The sequence below is a fragment of the Eublepharis macularius genome, chromosome 4 (assembly GCF_028583425.1).
Source record: "Eublepharis macularius isolate TG4126 chromosome 4, MPM_Emac_v1.0, whole genome shotgun sequence".
In the NCBI taxonomy this organism is placed as follows: Eukaryota; Metazoa; Chordata; class Lepidosauria; order Squamata; family Eublepharidae; genus Eublepharis; species Eublepharis macularius.
Genome location: NC_072793.1, coordinates 169,229,556 through 169,251,158, shown reverse-complemented (window position 1 = coordinate 169,251,158; position 21,603 = coordinate 169,229,556). Strand labels below are relative to the sequence as shown.

Genomic DNA, 21,603 nt, shown 5'->3' with positions numbered 1-21,603 from the left:
TCATTTGTATCTACTCAGGAGGGGTGGGGTTGAGCTGAGTCATTCTGTAAGAGTTTCCCAGGGTGTGGAATGCTAATGGCGGGAGGCTTCACTGTATCCTGAGGCGGTTCTTTTGCATATGGATTGGTGCTTGATGTGCTAATCTTCTCTGCAGGGCTATTGTCGGGTGTGGAGTGTTTTGTTGGCCTGGTGTTTTTCAGAACTGGAGCCCATGCTCTGTTCATTCTTAAGGTTTCTTCTTTCCTGTTGAAGTTTTGCTTATGCTTGTGAATTTCAATGGCTTCCCTGTGCAGCTGATAAAGGCAATGCTACAGTGATCATGAAAACGGAGGAATACAAAAAGAAGATTAAGGAACTCCTGGACCCCTCCACCTACAAAAAACTAAAACGAGATCCCACTTGCAAAATCACCAGGCTAACAAATGCGCTGATCAAGAATTCCTCACTACATCCCGACACGCACAGCAAACTATGCAAGACAGAAGCACAGCCACCTAGACTATATGGACTCCCCAAAATACATAAAGATTCAGTCCCACTCCGACCCATTGTGAGTGCCATTGGTTCACCGACATATGAATTAGCTAGACATCTGGCAGATCTCCTGCAGGACCACATCGGGAAAACCTCGTCTTACATCAAAGATTCAGCAGATTTCATCAACAAAATCAGTTCTCTGAAACTCAATCCACAAGACATACTTGTCAGTTTTGATGTTGTATCCCTGTTTACCAAGGTTCCAGTAAAAGACACTATTGCACTGATTAATCAGATTTCCCAGAGGATGTAACAGCCTTATTCCATCATTGTCTGACAACCAGTTACTTCCAATGGGACAACGAATTCTATGAACAGATGGATGGGGTGGCCATGGGGAGCCCACTCAGCCCAGTTATAGCAAACTTCTACATGGAACATTTTGAAAAAACAGCTCTAGAATCAGCACCCCACAAACCCAGTGTATGGTTCCGGTTTGTGGATGATACATTCATCATTTGGAGCCATGGGGAGGAAGAATTGAGGGAGTTTTTGAATCATCTCAACAACATCCACCTGAACATACAATTCACAATGGAGAAAGAAAGTGAGGGAAAACTCTCATTCCTGGATACCTTGGTCATCCGCAAAGCAAACTTTCAGTTAGGTCACAAGGTCTACAGGAAACCAACTCACACTGATCGGTACTTACACAAAAACTCCAATCACCACCCCCGACAGAAAAGAGGCATAATGAAAACATTAGTGGATCGTGCAAGACGGATATGTGAGCCGCGCTTTCTCAATGAGGAAATTAATCATCTAAACCACGCACTTCAGGCAAATGGCTACTCCAGAAATGAAATCCGAAGAGCAATCAAACCCAGGATGAATCAAACAACCAAAGAAAAACAGTCTCCCACAGGAAAAGTGTTTTTGCCATATATCAAAGGAATTACTGATCAGATGGGAAAGCTTATGAAAAAGCATAACCTTCAAGCAGTATTCAGACCCACCCGAAAAATACAACAGATGCTACGATCAGCAAAAGACAGCAGAGATCCCCTCACCTCTGCAGGAGTATACCGTATACCCTGCAGCTGTGGACAAGTTTACATCGGGACCACAAAGCGTAGCATCCAGACAAGAATAAAAGAACATGAAAGACACTGCAGACTTGGACAGCCTGAAAAATCAGCAGTGGCTGAACATAGCCTAACTCAAACAGGGCACAGTATCTTATTCCAGGACACCAAAATACTGGACAACACTTCCAACTACTTTGTCAGACTGCACAGGGAAGCCATTGAAATTCACAAGCATAAGCAAAACTTCAACAGGAAAGAAGAAACCTTAAGAATGAACAGAGCATGGGCTCCAGTTCTGAAAAACACCAGGCCAACAAAACACTCCACACCCGACAATAGCCCTGCAGAGAAGATTAGCACATCAAGCACCAATCCATATGCAAAAGAACCGCCTCAGGATACAGTGAAGCCTCCCGCCATTAGCATTCCACACCCTGGGAAACTCTTACAGAATGACTCAGCTCAACCCCACCCCTCCTGAGTAGATACAAATGACCTACATCTTTTCCACACTGTGACACTGAGAGATCTCTGACTTTTGGTGCTACACCTCTGAAGATGCCAGCCACAGCTGCTGGCGAAACGTCAGGAACTACAATGCCAAGACCACGGCAAGACAGCCCGGAAAACCCCCAACAACTATAGTAATATTATTACATCATCTGGAGATAATGTGTGCTTGACTACTGAAGAAAGCCATAGGGCTGAAACATGTTCGGTTAGAGTCGCCTAAGGTTTTTTTTTAGATTTCTGTAAGATTTTAATCTGTATATAACCTGAAATAATTTTAAACTCTTTTGTAATAAGTACATGTATTTTTGTATATTGATATACATTTATGTTTTTATATTGAGCCCTACAATCTGGATTTATTTAACGTTTGAGGTTCTTAACTCGTTTTGCAAGTTAAGTTTCCTTTTGCCCCTTTTTTGTCTTTTTCTGATTTTCTCTATTACATACCAATAAATTTCTAACTTCAAGATGGGGCACAGAATCCTCCCCTCTGTACCTCCCCCTGACTTCCTCAATAGGATCCCTCTCTCTGCTGTTGCAGGTGCTCTTGGAGGATGCATCTGGGAGACAAGATCTACCTGAGAGCAAGCAGAGGCAGGTGTTGATGGGCGTCAAGGAAGAAGAGGACAGAGAGACCAGCCTGCTGGGTGAGAAAGGAGGGTGGAAGACCTCCTGAGGCCTGAGATCTGGGAGGCTTGGAAGCTCCTTCTGGAGCTGAGCTCACCTGTGGTTCTTGGCTGCAGTATCCTTAGATATCCGGTATTATAGGGAAAGGGGCTGGTCACTGAAGAATAACCCTGCTGGATCAGACCAAAGACCCATTCCTATAATGGTAACCTACGTGCCTCCAGACATGCCTCCACTGCAACAAACCATGGAGGTCCTCTTTGACTTGGGTGGTTCACTTGGTGAGGTCCCCCCCCACAAAAAAACCCTATATTTTTGTAAGGTTGAAAACCAGTTCCTTATGGCTTTCACCACAACTAGAAGGAAACTCTCTGGTCAGTTGCAGGACTGGACTTTTTGGTAACTTTTTTAAAATAGTTTTTTTATTTAGATTAAGCCTTAATAAACAGTTACAAATATAACAACGATAGTTATTATACAATGATATCAAATAAATTTTCTATTTCACATATTAGGGATAATTTTCATACAATGATATTATTAATATATCAAATAATTTTTATATTAAATGAGTGTTACCTTCTTTAGATTTTAAGTAAATTTTAATATTTATAAACTTATAAAAATATTTTTTTCTTGAGTGATATCTAAAGACCTGACACTACTATTGAGAAATCTTTATGTGAATATGCTTTTTTAAAAATTATTTTTATTAATTTTTCATGAACAAACAACATATTAAACGGTGAATGTAGTAAAAATAACAGATTATTAATTTTGTGATAGTACAATATTAGTGATCAGTTCCTATTAAACTTGATAGATTAGTTATACTAGCAGTATAACGATTGCTTAGTTTTTCAAAAGATACTAGAAGCCAGATTAACAGCGCAATCCTATGGCCGGCCCCAACGCCGACGCGGCTGCACTGGTGGTGTGGCGGCGGCGCCGGGCCGGATCCTGTGCCAGCAAAGTGTGGCCGCAGCGGCGCCCGCAGCGGCGCAGAGATGCAATTTTGGAGAACCAGAAAGTGTTGTGGGCGGGTCTGACCCACGGCCGCCGCCAGGCGCAGCCAAAGGGCGCTGTTCCTGACAAGCGTCAGGGGGAGGGGCCAGGAAAGGCGCAGCCTATGGGCAGCACGCGATCCCGGCCAGGCCCCAGAGCAGCAGGCAAACCGCGCCCATGCTGGCAGACTGCCTCGGCTCGTGTGTCGGGCGGGGCTCGCAGTCGGGAAGGAGAGGGGTGGGCGTAGTCTGAGAAGCCTTTCCCCCGTTTGCCCAATGTAGCACCAAGTCCCTGGCGGCCGCGTCCAGAGAGGTTGGCATGGGACTGGCAGGCGCCCTGCCATGAGGAATCCAGGGCAGCAGCCAGTCTCTGGCAGCAGGGGACAGCCCCCCAGTGGCGCCGAAGGGGAGGGCTGGCCTGAGGCCGCCACCAAGAGGCAGACACAGCGGGCCTGCCCCCTCGTCCCCATCCCAAGGCAAAGAACACAGACACCCATTGCACAGAAATCAGCCTTTATTATTATATCATCCCACCTCCCCCAGCAGACGTGAGGAAGGGGAGGCGTGTAGGAGAGCCGTCTGTGCAGCAAAACACCCCACCCCACCCCCAAGGCGGCAGCGGCGGTCACCGGCGAGGCCGGCGGCCGGACCCCCTTGGCCGTCCACGGGCCCGGCCTCTCGCACGCAACTGGGCCCGAGGGAGGGGTGCCTCTGGGGCGGGTGGAGCTGCTGCAGCGGGTGGGGCCGGAGGGTCGAGGATGGTGACGAGCCGCCCGAGCAGGGCTTCGGCACGGACTTGAGAGGCACGGACCCCTTCCCCCACTTCCAGTACCGCAGCCATGAACTCCCGGCCGCGGTTGTTCGCCTCCTCCCATGCAGCGTGCACCTCTAGCCGCTCCCTCTCGATCGCCGCCCACATTGCGGCTAGTGTCGGGGGAAGCCGCTGGGCAGGGCGGGGGCCGCGAGCCCGTGCGCCTGGAAGGATCCCCTCCATGGGCCCCTCCCCCTCAGAGGCGGAGCCAGGTCCTTCCCGCACACGGCCCATGGCACCCGGGGGCGGGGGGGCTGGAGGGGATGGTGCTGCAGGCTGGGACAGCTCCTCGAGCGGCTCTGTCGATGAGGTGTCCTGAACCGGCGGAGTCCCAGGGCCACCTTCACCCTCCACCGACACAGGGAAGCCGAGCGACTGCAGGAGAGCCGCTCCGGCAGCAGAGGTCCTCCGGGAGGGTGGCAACTCGCGCAGCTGGGCAATCACCTCCCCGCCTATCTCCAGGCGCATGGTCCCTGCTGGAGCGAGACATGGGTGGGAAGAGGCCCCAGGGAGGGAAGAGCAGCGGCCCAACATGGGCTGCCACAGGCCACCGAGCCGGGCCAAGCACACCCATTCCAACTGCGGCCGCAGCCCCTCGTCTTGAGACCGGTCGGTGCCATGAGTGGCCTTGGATGTGTGGCCGAGGCCGGCGGCCGAGCCGGTCCCTGGCCCCACCAGCAGCAGGGCCACAGATACATACCGTGCTCCGGATCCATGCCCCCCGACGGGCCCGGTTGAGGCTCCTCGTCGCTGGCAGCAGGGGCTTGCTGTGGCGGTGGAAGGGCTGCCTGTTCCTGGGCCCCGCTCTCTGCCAGGGGGGGCACAGACTCCGCTGCCTCTGCCTCCGCCTGGCTTGGGTCTGGACCCTCAGGGGCCGTGCCTACTCACGGGAGAGGCCCTGTCACACATGTGCCACGATCCATACGTCCCCCCCTCGCCTCCCTGAATCCACAAATACTAACCGGGCAGGACCTCAATGCCCAGGCCGCCCACCACCGCCTCCGGGATGACCGCTCGCATGACCGCCTCTGGGCCTGGGAGCCCCTCGTCAAGGGCCCGCTCATAAGGAACCCCCTGAGACATGAGGAGGCGCACTCGTTTGCGCGCGGGCCCGAAAGAATCATTCCAGCGCTTCATTGCCGAGTGAGCAGTGCGGGGCGCGTTGCCCACAGCCGAGACCCTGTCAGCTGCCATCTGCCAGAATGCCCGTCATCGAGACCGGGACGAGGCGCCCCTGTGCGTGCTCAGGGCGACCTCCGCATTCTCCACCACGAGCCCAAAAAGCAGCACTCTCTCGGCCTCTGTCCAGTTTGCCTGGCGCTGGATTCCGCCGCCACTAGTGCTCTCAGCAGACATGGGGGTAGTGCCCGCTGGAATGTCCGGTCCCCGAGATAAGTGGTGGGAACCAGCCACCTAGTCATGTGCTCACCCATCCCCTCGGCAAGATGGAGGAGGGCACAGGGGGTGCAGGACCGGGAAGGGTGGCTGGGACGGCCCATGCAGCGGACAGAGGACCTGCTCCTGAGCACCACTTGCAACGGGCCGCTGAGACCGGTAGGCCTGCTGCTGTGCGTGGGGGGGGGGGTTCAGGGTGCTGAAACTCAACCTGCGTTCCTTCCAGGCAGGACCTTGATCATCCCCGCCTGGTGCCCGCCACTGCCGCCGCGGCTCCCAGCCATCCGGACCAGCCACCTCCTGCCAGCCGTGTTTGTCCGAGCGGCCCTCAGGCGGCGCCGCCTCAGACGCCGCCGCCGGTTCCAGGCCAGGGTGCCATCCCTGCTCCTGGGCGACATGACTTGCCTGGACCGCTTCCGCCTGGACAGGGCAGCCATACAGGCTCTGTGCGAGGAGCTCGCGCCCGCCCTTCAGGGGCAAGCTGCGGCTCCCCGGGGCATCCCCGTCCTCCAGAGGGTCCTGCTGTCCCTCCGCTACCTTGCGACCGGCTCCTTCCAGGGAGTCATGGCTGAGGCCTTGGAGGTCTCCCAGTCATCCGCCAGCCGCTGCCTGCATGCCTTCCTGGACGCCCTAGTTGGTCGGATCCGCGAGCACATCCACTTTCCCACCTCGGAGGCAGAGTTGGCACCCATCCGGGCTGGCTTCTCCTCCTTTGCAGGCTTCCCCAATGTGATTGGAGCAGTCGACTGCACGCATGTGGCCATATGCGCTCCCAGAGAGGAGCCGCAGGTCTACAGGAATCGGCACCGGTTCTACAGTATCAACGTCCAGGCAGCCTGTGACCACCAGGGGATCTTCACGGACCTCGTTGCCAAGTTCCCGGGAAGCGTCCACGACGCACAGATCTTCACCACCTCCGGCCTGAACAGGCTCCTGTCATCATGGCCTGAGGGGAGAGGCTGGCTCCTAGGTCAGGAGTTGGTGGGGGAGCTGTGAGGGGACGGGGATGGGAAGGGAGATCCTAACTCCGCCTCCCCTTGCAGGTGACCGTGGCTATCCATTGCTGCCTTACCTCCTGACGCCATACCCTGCGGATGAGCCCGCCGACAGAGCCAACTACAACCAGGCCCACCGGCGCACGAGGATGGTGATCGAACGTGCTTTCGGTCAGCTAAAAATGCGCTTCAGATGCCTCCATCACACGGGCGGCCGCCTGGCCATGCAGCCGTTCACCGTCGCCAAGCTCGTGGCTGCCTGTGTCATGCTGCACAATATTGCCGTGCGCCAGCAGCTCCCCTTGCCAGCCACAGAGGGCCCAGGCGAGGACCCCTGGCTGCCGCCCGCCGGTCGCCTTTCTCCTGACGCCCCTGCAGAGCCCCAGGAGCATGACCGAGCTGTGCGAGACAGGGTCGCGGAGCACCTGTGGCATGCTGCGCGCTGAGGGCCATGCCTGGCCATGGGGGCCTCGGCCGGCCAAACACTCGCCCTTTACGCCCCTATGGTGTCCCAGGCGGCCCCTCCGAGTCCCCGCTCCCTCAACCCCTGCATGTAGAGAGCATGGGAAAGCCGCCCCGGCCAGCAGCCACCGCCCCCCATGGACGGGCTGCACGGGAAAAGCGGTTAATGAACTTGGCTTTATTCCCAATCGATTCCAGGGCTGCATCAGGCGCCCAGAGAGCAGCTTGCCAACCCAGAACCCCGGCCTCAGCAGCCAGGAGGGTGAGGGCTAGGTAGCGCGTCGGAGCAGGGGGAGGCCAGCGGCCCCGCCACGGCATCCCCGTTACAGAGCAGGGGCCCGGCTGGGGTCCAAGATGCCTGTGCCTGGGATGGCATATCGGCAGCTGCCCGGCCGTCTGCGGGGACGGGCTCCAGCTTCGGCCGCTTCCTGCCAGGCCCCTCCACTGGGTCACCCTCTGGGTCTTCAGCGGGTGGCGGGTAGCGGGGTGGAGACCAGGCGGTGAAGCCCCTCCCAAGTTCCTCCTCATCTGGCGAGGGGCTCCGGGCGGGCGCCGCTGTGGGGGCAAGAGGTGGGGGATGGGAGCGTCAGGGCCCCTGTGGGCTCTGGGGTTGTTGTCGCGGCCGCAGGCCGCCCCACCCCACATGCCCGTGCCCCTCCTGTTGGCGAGACTCACATGGTGCCGCTGCCCGCGCCTGCTGGAATGCCCCGTGAACCCGGTCCATGGCAGCCATCCACCGGTCATTGATGGTCCCTGCAGAGGGGGGAGAGAGGGAGGGGGGGCACCCGTTGGTGGCAGCCCGGCATCTGCTGCAAGCACCTGCAACCTGCGCCTCGACGGAAGTGGCTGGGACGCCTCCGGGCCCTTATGGCCTGCCCTCTGTGGCAGCGGAGGAGGCTCCCTGGATGGCGCCGAGGACCCTGACTTACTGCGCGCAGGGCCCGCAGCCACCTCCTCTTCCAGGAGGTCATGCTCCACCTCGCACAGCGCCGTGTCTAGCCACGCTCGTATGAGGTGGGCCTCCTCCGCACGGCCAGGGAAGAGCTCCTCCAGGTAAACTGGCCGCGCAGTCATCGCACCCTCATCTGCCAGGAGGTCATTCCCGGCAGCCTTGGCAATGAGCTGGGCCCCGAGCCTGGCCGCCCACTGCTCCCGCCACCCGTCGCCCTCCATGCAGCCGGGACCGCTGTGGGTATAGTGTTTCTGTGCTGCCCACCGAACTACACCGCCCGCCGGCATGACCTTGGAGGGTCTGAGATGTAACAATTCCCTATCTTCTGTCTGGCAGCTGCATAGTTCATGGATAGGTTCAGCACAGGCCCCCCCCCGTCTCAGACCTGTGGGTTGGAGGGGAGGGGGCCGTGGTGGTTGGCTTCCTATGGCCCCAGGGCCCTCTTCCCTTGCGGGGATGCTGTGCTGCTCAAGTGCATCCTTGCGGGACGTGAACCCTTGGGCCTGGCTGTACGTTGCGCCGTGGGACTGGGAATAAAGCTCATCTACACATGGACCCGTGTCTGCCTGCGATACTTTGGTGAACTGCCAGCCATATCCTGCCCTGGCACCATGAGCGCATGACCAGGCCCGCGGTGACAGCGCATCCCTTCCAAGGGGGGGGGGGGCTTAGGATGCACAAGGACTGGCCAGGGGCCGCTCTGGCATGTCTTCCATATTGCCCTAACGCACCTGCCCTGCCTGGCATGCCGCCCTGAGCTGGGGCAGTCACGCAACCTGCCATCGGGGGGCCCTCCCGGGCCTGGGGTGGCCACCCAGCCTGCATGGCCCGGCCGGGGAAGGGGCACGCTGTGGCAGCCAGCCGGGAGGCCTCGGGCTCCCGCATTTTAGCCACTTTGCGCAGCTGATGCGCTCTTCCACTGCCCCTGTGGGCGGGGCCAGCGGCCTTCCCTGCAGGATTGGCGGGGCTGGCAGCCTCGGAGTGGTTCCCCCCCCCCGGCAGGGCAACGCGAGTGGCCACAATTGCTGAACGCAGGAGACGGCGCCGAGCCAGGGCGGAGCCACGCGCAGCCTCGGACACACCCCACCCCTCCCAACAACCATGGCCTGTTGGCGTGGGAGGCTGGCAACTGCTCCACGGGATTGGATGCGAGGCAGGACGCCCTGGGGTGGAATGACCAATGGGGCTGCTGCAGACGCCCGAGGGGCTGGACCCACTCTGGGAGGCGGCCGCTCATGGGACTGTGTTGCTGGGGCTGCGGCTGCGATGGGGGCGACCCTCCCCAGGCGCGCGAGACCTCCTGCCCGGGATATGGCATCCGCCTGCCACCACCCTGGATTCTCCATTGGTGGGGGCTAGGATTCCAGCGAGCGGACCGTTTCCCCTGCCATCTCCCGCTCCCTTGCAGCGGCAGCTCGCACCACCCTCTCCCTTGCTTATCGGGTGCCAGCTATTCTCCCCACCGGGGATTGATCCCCCTCCCCGCTCACATGCCCCGCCCCAACCCTCTACCTGGCCATAGATGCAGGGGGGTTAGCCGTGTTAGCCTGTGGTAGCGAATTCAAAAAGGGTCCCATAGCACCTTTAAAACTATCCAATTTTATTGTGGCATAGGCTTCTGAGAATCAAGTTCTCTTCGGCAGATGGGTGGTACAGACACTGGTCAAATACAGAGGAGGAGGGGGGGAGGAGGAGGGAGGAAGGGGGCGGGGAGGCAAGACGGGGTGTGTCGGATACATTTGTGGCAATGTGCAGGTGGGGAGATGTGACGGGAGTGTTGGGGGAGGGGCGGAGGACGAAGTCAGACTCGCAGACACAGAAAACAGTTGTTGTACATCTCGTTTTATTGCACTGGAAAGAGCGGGCTTGCGTTTAGGCTGGCGAGGGAGCTGGAGCATTCCACACAGCCCTCCTTCCCGCTCGGAGGGGCGGGGCTGGGATGCAGGCCGCGGCGCGACGGTGCTTCCTGGGCTGCAGCCAACCGTCCGTCAGAGATGTTTGGGGAGGGCGGGGCGCGGGGGAGCAGCCATGCCCTGGACGTGCCTGTGGGGGAAAAAGACACGTGTGGGCTTTGCCTCGTTCCACTGGCAAGGCAAGCCCCACACTCCGCCATCCGGGGGGGGGGTTGCACATGGTCGAGGGCAGCAGCTGATGCATGACGGTCTGGTGAGGATGCACTCGGCCTTGGCAAGCCTTTACCTTTAAGGGAGAGAATGAGCTGGTCACAACAAACACCTGGCCACATGTGGTTTTCGAGGCGCCTGCCTCTGAGGCAGCCAGGGGCGGGCATGGTTGCCCCCCACCCCTGCTGGGCCTCACCCAAAGCGGCAAGTGAGCGGGTGGGTTCAGGTGAATGGGCGGTTTGCACTAATCTGCGGAATGCCCCCCCACCTCCTCCTTACCTGTCAGCGCTCTGTCGGTCATCACCAGGTGGGAGCGCAAGAGTCAGGGCACCTGCAAGGAAACGGGAGAGCATGCGGTTAATTTGCAAAGTGTCATTCCCTTCTGCCACGGAAGGGTTAGTTTGTTTGTGCTTAGTTAGAAGCAACTAGCATGCATCAGTTAGCTGTGGAGTCATTCTTTCTATCACGGTAGAAAGAGAGTTAGGCAGTTAGGCACCTCTTCCCCTTTATGCGAAGTTCCCCCAGTTTTTCGCAAAGTCCCCTGAGTGCATTCTGCGCCTGCCAATGTGAATGCCCTCAGCCCGTTTCGGTTTTCAAAGGGGCAATGCCACTCAGCAGACGGGCAGAGCCTCCGGCCGAGTGCTCACTTACCTGGGGGTTTGGGCGGCGCTGGCCGGATGTTTTGTAGGGCGCGGTCGCAGGTGATTGGGTGCAGAGAGGGGGGCTCGTCCATGCCGGGCGCGCACGCTGATTGGTCCCCGGGATAGTTCTCATCCTATGCTCCTTCGGGCCATAGGGGCGGGGCGAGGCGCTCAGAGAGGGGGCTGATTTTTCGCCGTTCCATGGACGCCTATGGGCTACGCCTTCTTTTTCCGTGGCGTAGCTTTTTTGCGCCGCTGTGGGCGTTCCCGCTTCTGGAGGAGCTTAGGGAGCGGACTAACTCCGACCCCGCCTTGCTCCCCGCCCCCCCCTGCGTCGGCGTAGGGCTCTACGCCACTTCTGCGCCGCCGCCCGGGCGCCTGTGGCTTGCACCGGTGCTGGCCCGCCGGCGGGCCAGCGCCGCGTCCCAGCGCGAGCGGAAGGCCACTTACGCGGGCGTACGGGCTAGATGCGCCCTCGCAAGCCTTAGTTCGGTTCCTGTTCACTTTCCGTGCCCTTCTTAGGATTGGGCTGCCCATAACTGAGTAATACAATTAGCAACAGTGCAACATTTAATAGGGCTTATAAAGTTGTGACTATCTCTAGTCCTATGAAAAAGGAATTTCTACGTTCTTACAAAAACCCTTTAAAAAGAAATCTATCTATAAAATAACAGTGAAAATTTTACCCCCTACCCACCACCCATCTAAAAGGCTATATATTATTAATAACGATATGTTTATACCTCCCTCCCCCCGTTTCATCCCACAAAAACGATTGAACTCAAATTAACAACCAATTGCAAGCGATTTACATACCAAATGCTAAACCTAAAAATATGATATATGTACAGCCTCTGAGAGACCCTATGGGAAGTATCCTCCTTTGGGTCTGTTGAACAGAAGTACAAGGGGCTGTCATTGTTGGGAGCAAGAGAAAACTGGCTCCCCCCACCCCCCAAAAACCTCAATACTGCTGGTTAGCACAAACTGCTTGTTACATTTTAAACTATGATTTCTAAGTTTTGATTGTTCCCCCTTCCCCGCTTATACAGTTTTTAAGGAAAGAAAAAAAAAATCAGTGTTTCTTGACTCTGGAATGCTTTCCATTTTGTGGCTCAGTTGTTTCTAACTGGAATTTTGCTTCCTTTATGAGGAGTAGGTGGCTGAATGAGTTTTCTTTTTTGTGCAGATTTTGATAGGTCAGTTGAGGTAATGTCCAGTTTCTGCAGTAAAGCTTCTCCTGATTTATTGTCGAAGGCTTTCACGGCCGGAGAACGATGGTTGTTGGGGGTTTTCCGGGCTGTATTGCCGTGGTCTTGGCATTGTAGTTCCTGACGTTTCGCCAGCAGCTGTGGCTGGCATCTTCAGAGGTGTAGCACCAAAAGACAGAGATCTCTCTGGTGCTGTTTTTTCAAAATGTTCCATGTTTCTCAATGAGGAAATTAATCATCTAAACCACGCACTTCAGGCAAATGGCTACTCCAGAAATGAAATCCGAAGAGCAATCAAAATACTGGACAACACTTCCAACTACTTTGTCAGACTGCACAGGGAAGCCATTGAAATTCACAAGCATAAGCAAAACTTCAACAGGAAAGAAGAAACCTTAAGAATGAACAGAGCATGGGCTCCAGTTCTGAAAAACACCAGGCCAACAAAACATTCCACACCCGACAATAGCCCTGCAGAGAAGATTAGCACATCAAGCACCAATCCATATGCAAAAGAACCTCCTCAGGATACAATGAAGCCTCCCGCCATTAGCATTCCACACCCTGGGAAACTCTTACAGAATGACTCAGCTCAACCCCACCCCTCCTGAGTAGATACAAATGACCTACATCTTTTCCACACTGTGACACTGAGAGATCTCTGTCTTTTGGTGCTACACCTCTGAAGATGCCAGCCACAGCTGCTGGCGAAACGTCAGGAACTACAATGCCAAGACCACGGCAATACAGCCCGGAAAACCCCCAACAACCATCGTTCTCCGGCCGTGAAAGCCTTCGACAATACATCGAACACCTCTACGGGGAGGAAACATTCCAACAGACCCGAAGATTGGAAACACTTGGAAAAAGAAAGCACATCTACTCTGTTCTTTGACCTTTCTTCTACGCTGCAGGGACACAAGAACCATTCCATCTTTTCTCACAACTAAAAGAATCTTCAAAACCACACAGGCGAACCGCATTTATGACCGTCTAGAACAGGCCCTCTTACGTGAGAGAATCCACACTACCCGCAGAGAACTTGCTGCCACAGACAAGGAGCTATTTTGCTTGCATATCAACACCAGCCATAAAATGAGAAGTCAGGATTGGGACAAGGTCGATAATCTCACCTACAGGAAGATGGAACAAGTGTTTACCAACCACACATCCAGACAGAAGCAGAAGTTTAACAAACTACAGGAAAAAAGACAGACAAGCCCAATGCTCGACAATGCACGCATTGTCATCAATCTGACAGACCGTCAACTCTCACCAGAAGAAACCTCCATCTTGGCAAAGGGAGGAAACTTTGCAGTCACCCCCACCAGAATTCCTGTGGAAGACATCATTGCAAATGTAGAAGCTGCCATCCGTCATCTACCTGAAGAGGAAGCTGAGGAAATAAGAGGAGAGACAGCCAGGATTCTACGAAAGGCAAAGCTTCCCACCAGCAATATAACACGCAAGGAGAGAAATGCCATCAAGACCCTCAATGCAGATCCAGACATCATCATTCTACCAGCTGATAAAGGCAATGCTACAGTGATCTTGAAAACGGAGGAATACAAAAAGAATATTAAGGAACTCCTGGACCCCTCCACCTACAAAAAACTAAAACGAGATCCCACTTGCAAAATCACCAGGCTAACAAATGCGCTGATCAAGAATTCCTCACTACATCCCGACACGCACAGCAAACTATGCAAGACTGAAGCACAGCCACCTAGACTATATGGACTCCCCAAAATACATAAAGACTCAGTCCCACTCCGACCCATTGTGAGTGCCATTGGTTCACCGACATATGAATTAGCTAGACATCCGGCAGATCTCCTGCAGGACCACATCGGGAAAACCTCGTCTTACATCAAAGATTCAGCAGATTTCATCAACAAAATCAGTTCTCTGAAACTCAATCCACAAGACATACTTGTCAGTTTTGATGTTGTATCCCTGTTTACCAAGGTTCCAGTAAAAGACACTATTGCACTGATTAATCAGATTTTCCCAGAGGATGTAACAGCCTTATTCCATCATTGTCTGACAACCAGTTACTTCCAATGGGACAACGAATTCTATGAACAGATGGATGGGGTGGCCATGGGGAGCCCACTCAGCCCAGTTATAGCAAACTTCTACATGGAACATTTTGAAAAAACAGCTCTAGAATCAGCACCCCACAAACCCAGTGTATGGTTCCGGTTTGTGGATGATACATTCATCATTTGGAGCCATGGGGAGGAAGAATTGATGGAGTTTTTGAATCATCTCAACAACATCCACCTGAACATACAATTCACAATGGAGAAAGAAAGTGAGGGAAAACTCTCATTCCTGGATACCTTGGTCATCCGCAAAGCAAACTTTCAGTTAGGTCACAAGGTCTACAGGAAACCAACTCACACTGATCGGTACTTACACAAAAACTCCAATCACCACCCCCGACAGAAAAGAGGCATAATGAAAACATTAGTGGATCGTGCAAGACGGATATGTGAGCCGCGCTTTCTCAATGAGGAAATTAATCATCTAAACCACGCACTTCAGGCAAATGGCTACTCCAGAAATGAAATCCGAAGAGCAATCAAACCCAGGATGAATCAAACAACCAAGGAAAAACAGTCACCTACAGGAAAAGTGTTTTTGCCATATATCAAAGGAATTACTGATCAGATGGGAAAGCTTATGAAAAAGCATAACCTTCAAGCAGTATTCAGACCCACCCGAAAAATACAACAGATGCTACGATCAGCAAAAGACAGCAGAGACCCCCTCACCTCTGCAGGAGTATACCGGATACCCTGCAGCTGTGGACAAGTTTACATCGGGACCACAAAGCGTAGCATCCAGACAAGAATAAAAGAACATGAAAGACACTGCAGACTTGGACAGCCTGAAAAATCAGCAGTGGCTGAACATAGCCTAACTCAAACAGGGCACAGTATCTTATTCCAGGACACCAAAATACTGGACAACACTTCCAACTACTTTGTCAGACTGCACAGGGAAGCCATTGAAATTCACAAGCATAAGCAAAACTTCAACAGGAAAGAAGAAACCTTAAGAATGAACAGAGCATGGGCTCCAGTTCTGAAAAACACCAGGCCAACAAAACATTCCACACCCGACAATAGCCCTGCAGAGAAGATTAGCACATCAAGCACCAATCCATATGCAAAAGAACCTCCTCAGGATACAATGAAGCCTCCCGCCATTAGCATTCCACACCCTGGGAAACTCTTACAGAATGACTCAGCTCAACCCCACCCCTCCTGAGTAGATACAAATGACCTACATCTTTTCCACACTGTGACACTGAGAGATCTCTGTCTTTTGGTGCTACACCTCTGAAGATGCCAGCCACAGCTGCTGGCGAAACGTCAGGAACTACAATGCCAAGACCACGGCAATACAGCCCGGAAAACCCCCAACAACCATCCTTCTCCTGATTCATGGTCTGATGCATAAAGACGTTTGTCTTTAAATTGGACTCAAAATGTAGAGTATTTGATCCATTTATCTTTTTATTTTTGCTGCACGTAATGCTTCGGTAGTCAGTTTGAGATCTCTTCTCTTGTTTAATATCTCCTTGGGAAGATCTGTAAAAATCTGGATTTGAGCTTCATTACACTTAAGCATTTTTTGTTCTCTTGCAATCTCCAGAATTCTTTTTCTTGTTTCCCAATCTGGGAACGTAGCTATAATATCCCTTGGAGTTTTCCTGTTTGCTTTTAGGGGTCCCACAGGTTAAGCTTTGGAAATTACTGGAGCACTTTGGTTTGGCAGCAAAAAACTGGCTAGCCATTTAGCTAGGAACGAAGATAGATTTAGTTTTGATGTAAATACCTCATTCACCCCCCTTAATTTAAGATTCTGCTGGCGCACTATTAGTTCCAGGCTTATAATTCTTTCATGCATCTCTTCTTTCTCTTGTTGCATAGTGCATATTTCAGATTGCAAAGAGAACTATCTAGTGCATTATCAGTCTTTTGAATAACATTATTCATTTTTGCTTAGAGAGTGGCTTTATAAGATCTGTCATTTTATTTAAGATACTAAGTTCCATGCTTGCAAACAAAGTTGCTAGATCAGAGTCAGGAGGGGTATTCATTAGAGCTCCTACCTCGTTTCCCATCAGCTGCATTTTGCTTGTGTTGCTTCCTTTGCTTGCAATTGCTTGCTCAGTCTGGGTTGGAGGGAAAAAGTTCTGCAGATGCTTTGCAACTGTGACATTCTGCTTCTTAGTCTTCTCATTGTGCTTCCCCATGTCTGGGGGTGATTTTCATTAAGTTAAGATGTGGATTTTAGAGGAATTTGGAGCAGGATGGGACAGAGCTTAGCTCTCAGGCATCCATCTTCTCAGACGTCGATGCCACGCCACGCCCCCCTCCCCGGTGAATATGCTTTGATATAAGGTTGTATTTCTTTTTTGATGGTAATCAGGTTATTGATAAAGATGATACTTAGAATTAGATTCTTTTAAAGAAGTGATTAAATTAGGATTGTTATAATGTCAAATTTTTAGCAATAGTGATACCAATAGTTACCAACAGTGATACGAAAAACCAAGATTTTGTAACCATTATTGGAACTCTTGTTAACTTTACTGGAATAATCCCTCCTTCCCTTTCCCCGCCCTCTTAACGCTATTCCCTCTTCTTTCCCTGATACTAATATCTAGGTTGATTGTTAATAGGTATTTTTACTTCTTAAATAAGATATAATCAAGATTAAATTAAGTTTGTATGATAAACAGTTCTCTATATCTCAAGAGTAACATCCTATATATTGGTATTTATTTATACCAAACGTGAAGAACTGTAAAAAAATAACTAGGGGCCCTATGTGAGTTCTGCCCCCTCCCCACCATACTTCTATTTTTATATAAGATTTATGCATTATTACATTTTTACAAATTATTTTGTTTTGCTCTTAGCTTGCATTTTTACATCTCATTTTGTTTGTTCTTGGCTTACTAGTTGTATCTGACTGGGATCTTACTTCCCTTGCGTGGTGATAGGAGGTTGGGCATTTTTCTTTTCTGCGAGATTCTATCGCAGGTCAATGCCAAGGTCCTGCAGGAGTAGCCTTCCAGATTCCTGGTCTGTAGCTTGGTAAATGGTGTCTTGCATTTTTACTTGCAGTTTCGTATAGTTGGTCCATTTATATTTTATTTGAGCTCCGAGTGTTGATCTAATTTCTCTTTTTTAAACTATAGATGGCAAGTCTGTAGGAACGACACGACAGGGTTGAAGATTCTGAGCATCAGTCTGCGAAGGCTAGTCTCTCTCTAGCCAGGCAGTGGCTCTTTTATTTAGGCACAGCATGCATACACAAGGACTGATGACCAAGGAAATAATGTTTATCTGTGCTGGCATCCAGTTAACCAGTTACTGACAGGGACGGCTGAAACTGCACGTTGCATTGTTAAGCATTTACGAGAAGAGGGGAGCAGAGTGCCCTTTCGATCAGGGTAGGCTTGCCTGTCCGCTGACCTAAGGACCCACACTCCACTCTTTTTCTTTATTAGGAGCAGGAATCAATTTACAATAAGCAGTCCTGTTCAGTATCTGACTCTAGATTGGATCCAACATCAGATGCATGCAGTTTGTAATACCGCAGTTGTTTGGCTAAAGTTTTGGCCTGAGGGGCCATTAATGGATACACGTGAGTCCTTTAGAGACATTTGACTTTGTTTTTGTCCTTTTTTGTGTTTTGTTTGCCCATAGTCTTTTCCTTAGTTTCCTTTTGATTTTCATTTCTGTTATGACTATTTACAATGAGGAATTAGGGTGGGGAGGAACAGAGATCTCTTTCCAAGCATCCTTCTAGCTCAGAGCTGGCGCCATGCCCCCCCCGACATTTTGGTAACTTAATGTATGTAATCCTCAGTAGCAGAGAATTAAAAGACCTGCAGAGCAAGTCAAACATGTGGAGCAAAACATACATGAAGGGTGCGGGAAGGATTCTTTATCACTTTCCCTCATAAAATAACTACGGGGAGACCTGGGGAGGGAAGGGGTAGGCAGAATATAGAAACCACTCACCTGGAAGGCCTGGCGAAGAAATTGGGTCAACCAGCTACTCAGTTTAGGAGACAATAAGTTCTGAAAAAGAAACTGCATACCCTGTGATTAGAAAAGCCTGAGAGGTGGCTTGGTTTATTGCCTGTATGTTGACTGAATCTCTCTCTATTTATTCCAGCAGAAAATATAGCGGGGTCAGCCAGGGAATTCCAGTGGTTCTCAGTGGAAAAAACCAAGAGCAAAGAAGCTGAAGAAGTCTTTGGGGATCAAGACAGACCAGAGAGGCAGGAGGGAAGTCATGCAGAAAAGATAAGGGAAAAACTCAAAGGAGAGGGCTTGAATGAAATCTCAGTCCAAGAAGAAAGCTCAGCCCAAGACAGAAAGAACAAAGTCCTCTGTGATAACCAGAGGAGCCAGTGCTGGAAAAATGAAAATGAAACTGTGGCATTTGGAAGCACCTTCAGTCAGAGCATGAATGTTATTTTCCAGGAAAAAGTTGACTCAGAAGAGAACGTGTATAATTACTTGGAGTGTGAAAATACCCTTCCTTCCCAGCAAAGATTTCAGTCAGGTGAGGAGCTGTATAGATGTGCAAGAGCTGAATGTTTTTCTCTCAGGCTTTCATTAACATTTAAATGGTCCATTAATGGACACCTCAAGTTAAAGCAGGAAAAACCCACTGAAATGTTCTGAGTGTAGAGAGAACTTCCTGTGCAGGTGAGGCCTCTTTTCGTGGGTGCTAATGGGGTCTCTCTCTTTATTCCCACAGGGGTTGATCAGGAGAATGAGGAGGACAAGGAACAGCATCAGGTATCACCAGACGAAGCCAAGAACGAAGAGCTGACAGGAAGTTTCATGACTCTCAGTGGACCCAAGAAGCAGAAAGGAAGCCAGATGGTGGAGAAGGGGGATGAACCCATTGCTTGCCAAGGAGGGAATTTACATGAAGAAATTCACATGTATGAATGCTTGGAGTGTGGAATGAACTTTTCAGTTCAAGCCCATTATAATATCCATTTAGAAAAGCACAGTGGAAGGAAGACCCATCAATACTCAGAGGGGGAAAGGAGCTTCATTCGCACATCAGAGCTCCTTAGACATGAAAGAATCCATACAGGAGAGAAACCATATAGCTGCTCAGACTGTGGGAAGAGCTTCTTACAGAAAGCAAACCTTATTCAGCATCAAAAGATTCATTCAGAAGAGAAGCCATCGATCTGTTCAGAGGCAGGAAATACTTTCTCTGATGGAAAAAAGGCCGCTGTACACTTTCCCAAGCGTATTGTGGTAAAGCCACATAAATGTTTTCCATGTGGAAAGTGTTTCAGATACAAATCAGAGCTCCTTGCACACCAAAGAATCCACACAGGTGAGAAACGTTTTGAATGCTCCGAGTGTAGGAGGGACTTCAACTGGAGTAGTGACCTTCAACGGCATCTAAGAACCCACACTGGCGAGAAACCTTTTGAATGCTCAGAGTGTGGAAAGAAATTCAGTCAGAGTTACTGTCTTCAGCAGCATCAAAGAACCCATGCAGGTGAGAAACCATTTGAATGTTCCGAGTGTGGAAAGAAATTCAGTCAGAATTCCCATCTTCAACAGCATCTAAGAATCCACAAAGATAACAAAGCTTTTCAGTGCTCCGAGTGTGGCAAGAACTTCAACTGGAGTGGTGATCTTCAGCGGCATCTAAGAACCCATAGAGGGGAGAAATTTGAATGCTCCATTTGTGGAAAGAAATTCAGTCAGAGTTGCTATCTTCCACGGCATCGAAGAACCCACACAGGCGAGAAACCTTTTGAATGCTCAGAGTGTGGAAAGAACTTCAAATGGAGTCGTGATCTTCAGCGGCATCTAAAAACCCACTGAGTGGAGGAACCGTTTGAATGCTCCAACTGCTGAAGGAAATTCAGTCAGAAATCTGTCTTCTAACAGCATCAAAGAATACACAGAAGGGGAAACCATGTAGCTACTTAAGCTATGACTTGAGCTTGTCTCGTATTTTTTAACTTAAAGATCATAGAGTTCACACAGATTTGAAACCATATAAATTCTTGTAAAGATTTTCCATCTGCCCAGAAACCTTACTGTGTAACCATAAAAGAGAAAGAAAAATCAAATTGGGGAGAAAGTGTATTAATGCTTGGATTGTGGGAAGAGCTTTAACCATAATTGAAGCCTCAAACACATATCGGGGGGAGAAAGCAAGGAAGTGCTGTCAGGGTTACAGGAACTTCAAAGCTAGCTCTGCCCTCTTTAACCATCAAGGAATCCACACAGGGAGAAAATTCATAAATGTTCAATGCAACGCAAGACCATGAAGCAGAGATCAGACCTTCATGATCTCCAGAGAATCCACAGAAGGGTACAGTGTTCCCTAGAACTACCCTATAGTTGGGTACAGTGAGGCTCCTCTTTCCCAGGCATCGAAAGTTGAAAAAGTTCTTAGGGCCTTTTTAGTGGTTGCCCTTCTCTGTGAAATTTGCTGCTTAAGAACATCTGCCAACCTAACTCTTGCTGAAATTTGGAAAACTGGCAAAACATTTATATTTTCCATTTTTTTTATTGAAAATAATTCTTCCAGACAGCAAAAAACCCTTCCAACAACAGATACCTACCAAAAAGACTGGACCTTTGTTGAACAGGCTGAGAAAATTCTCTTCATTTCTCTAGTTTAATTTGAAAAGATATGTAGCTGAGGGTTGCTAATGGGCCTGAGAGGGGGGATATCCTATCCCTTTCATACAGGCTTAGTGTGTGGAAATGGAAAGGGGAAGTTTTCCTGGCCTTGGAGGTAAATGACATCACTTCAAGCCTCTGTTAAAGGGACAGGACTTTTTTTCTCTCCAAGCAGTTGGCGAACCCTTCATTGGGTGTTTCTTTCTTTATCAATCTAAGAAAACAAAATGCAGCTAAGGAAGGGTTATATTGAGGCAATTAATATTTTTATGTAATTCCAGATTGTATGATTTCTTCTGTATGCTTTCTGGGATTTTTATGAGTTGGACTTAATTAAATGTTTAAAATGTTAGTCAAATGTAAGTCAGTGGTGAATCTTTTTAAATTGTATATAAATATGTAGAACTCAGTCCTCTTGCAGAACCTAGGGACAGGTAACTTATAATACGATGGATCCCTGGAACTGAACCCAAACCACTTTGCCCACATTCACAAAGTGGGTCAACTAAGTTCTAGAGCCAGAGTGTTGGGTTGTGACTGTATGGATCTGGGTTCAAATCCATGGCCTGTAAACTCGTTGGACGACATTCAACCTA

At 50.8% G+C, this 21,603-nt stretch overlaps 1 protein-coding gene across 2 annotated transcripts in view; it reads left to right on the top strand.

The window, feature by feature from the left end:
- Window positions 1-21,330, top strand: part of LOC129326957 (zinc finger and SCAN domain-containing protein 2-like) — a 30,445-nt gene extending 9,115 nt beyond the window's left edge. Inside the window, exons 3-5 of one of the 2 annotated variants that reach the window (XM_054975291.1) lie at window positions 2,620-2,725; window positions 18,510-18,899; window positions 19,098-21,330. In XM_054975291.1, coding sequence (XP_054831266.1) covers window positions 2,620-2,725; window positions 18,510-18,899; window positions 19,098-20,197 — 1,596 coding nt within the window. In that variant the 3' untranslated portion in view covers window positions 20,198-21,330. Of the gene's footprint in view, window positions 1-2,619; window positions 2,726-18,506; window positions 18,900-19,097 lie in introns of both variants that reach the window. The other variant, XM_054975289.1, reaches the window with a different exon arrangement.
- Window positions 21,331-21,603: the final 273 nt, after the last annotated feature.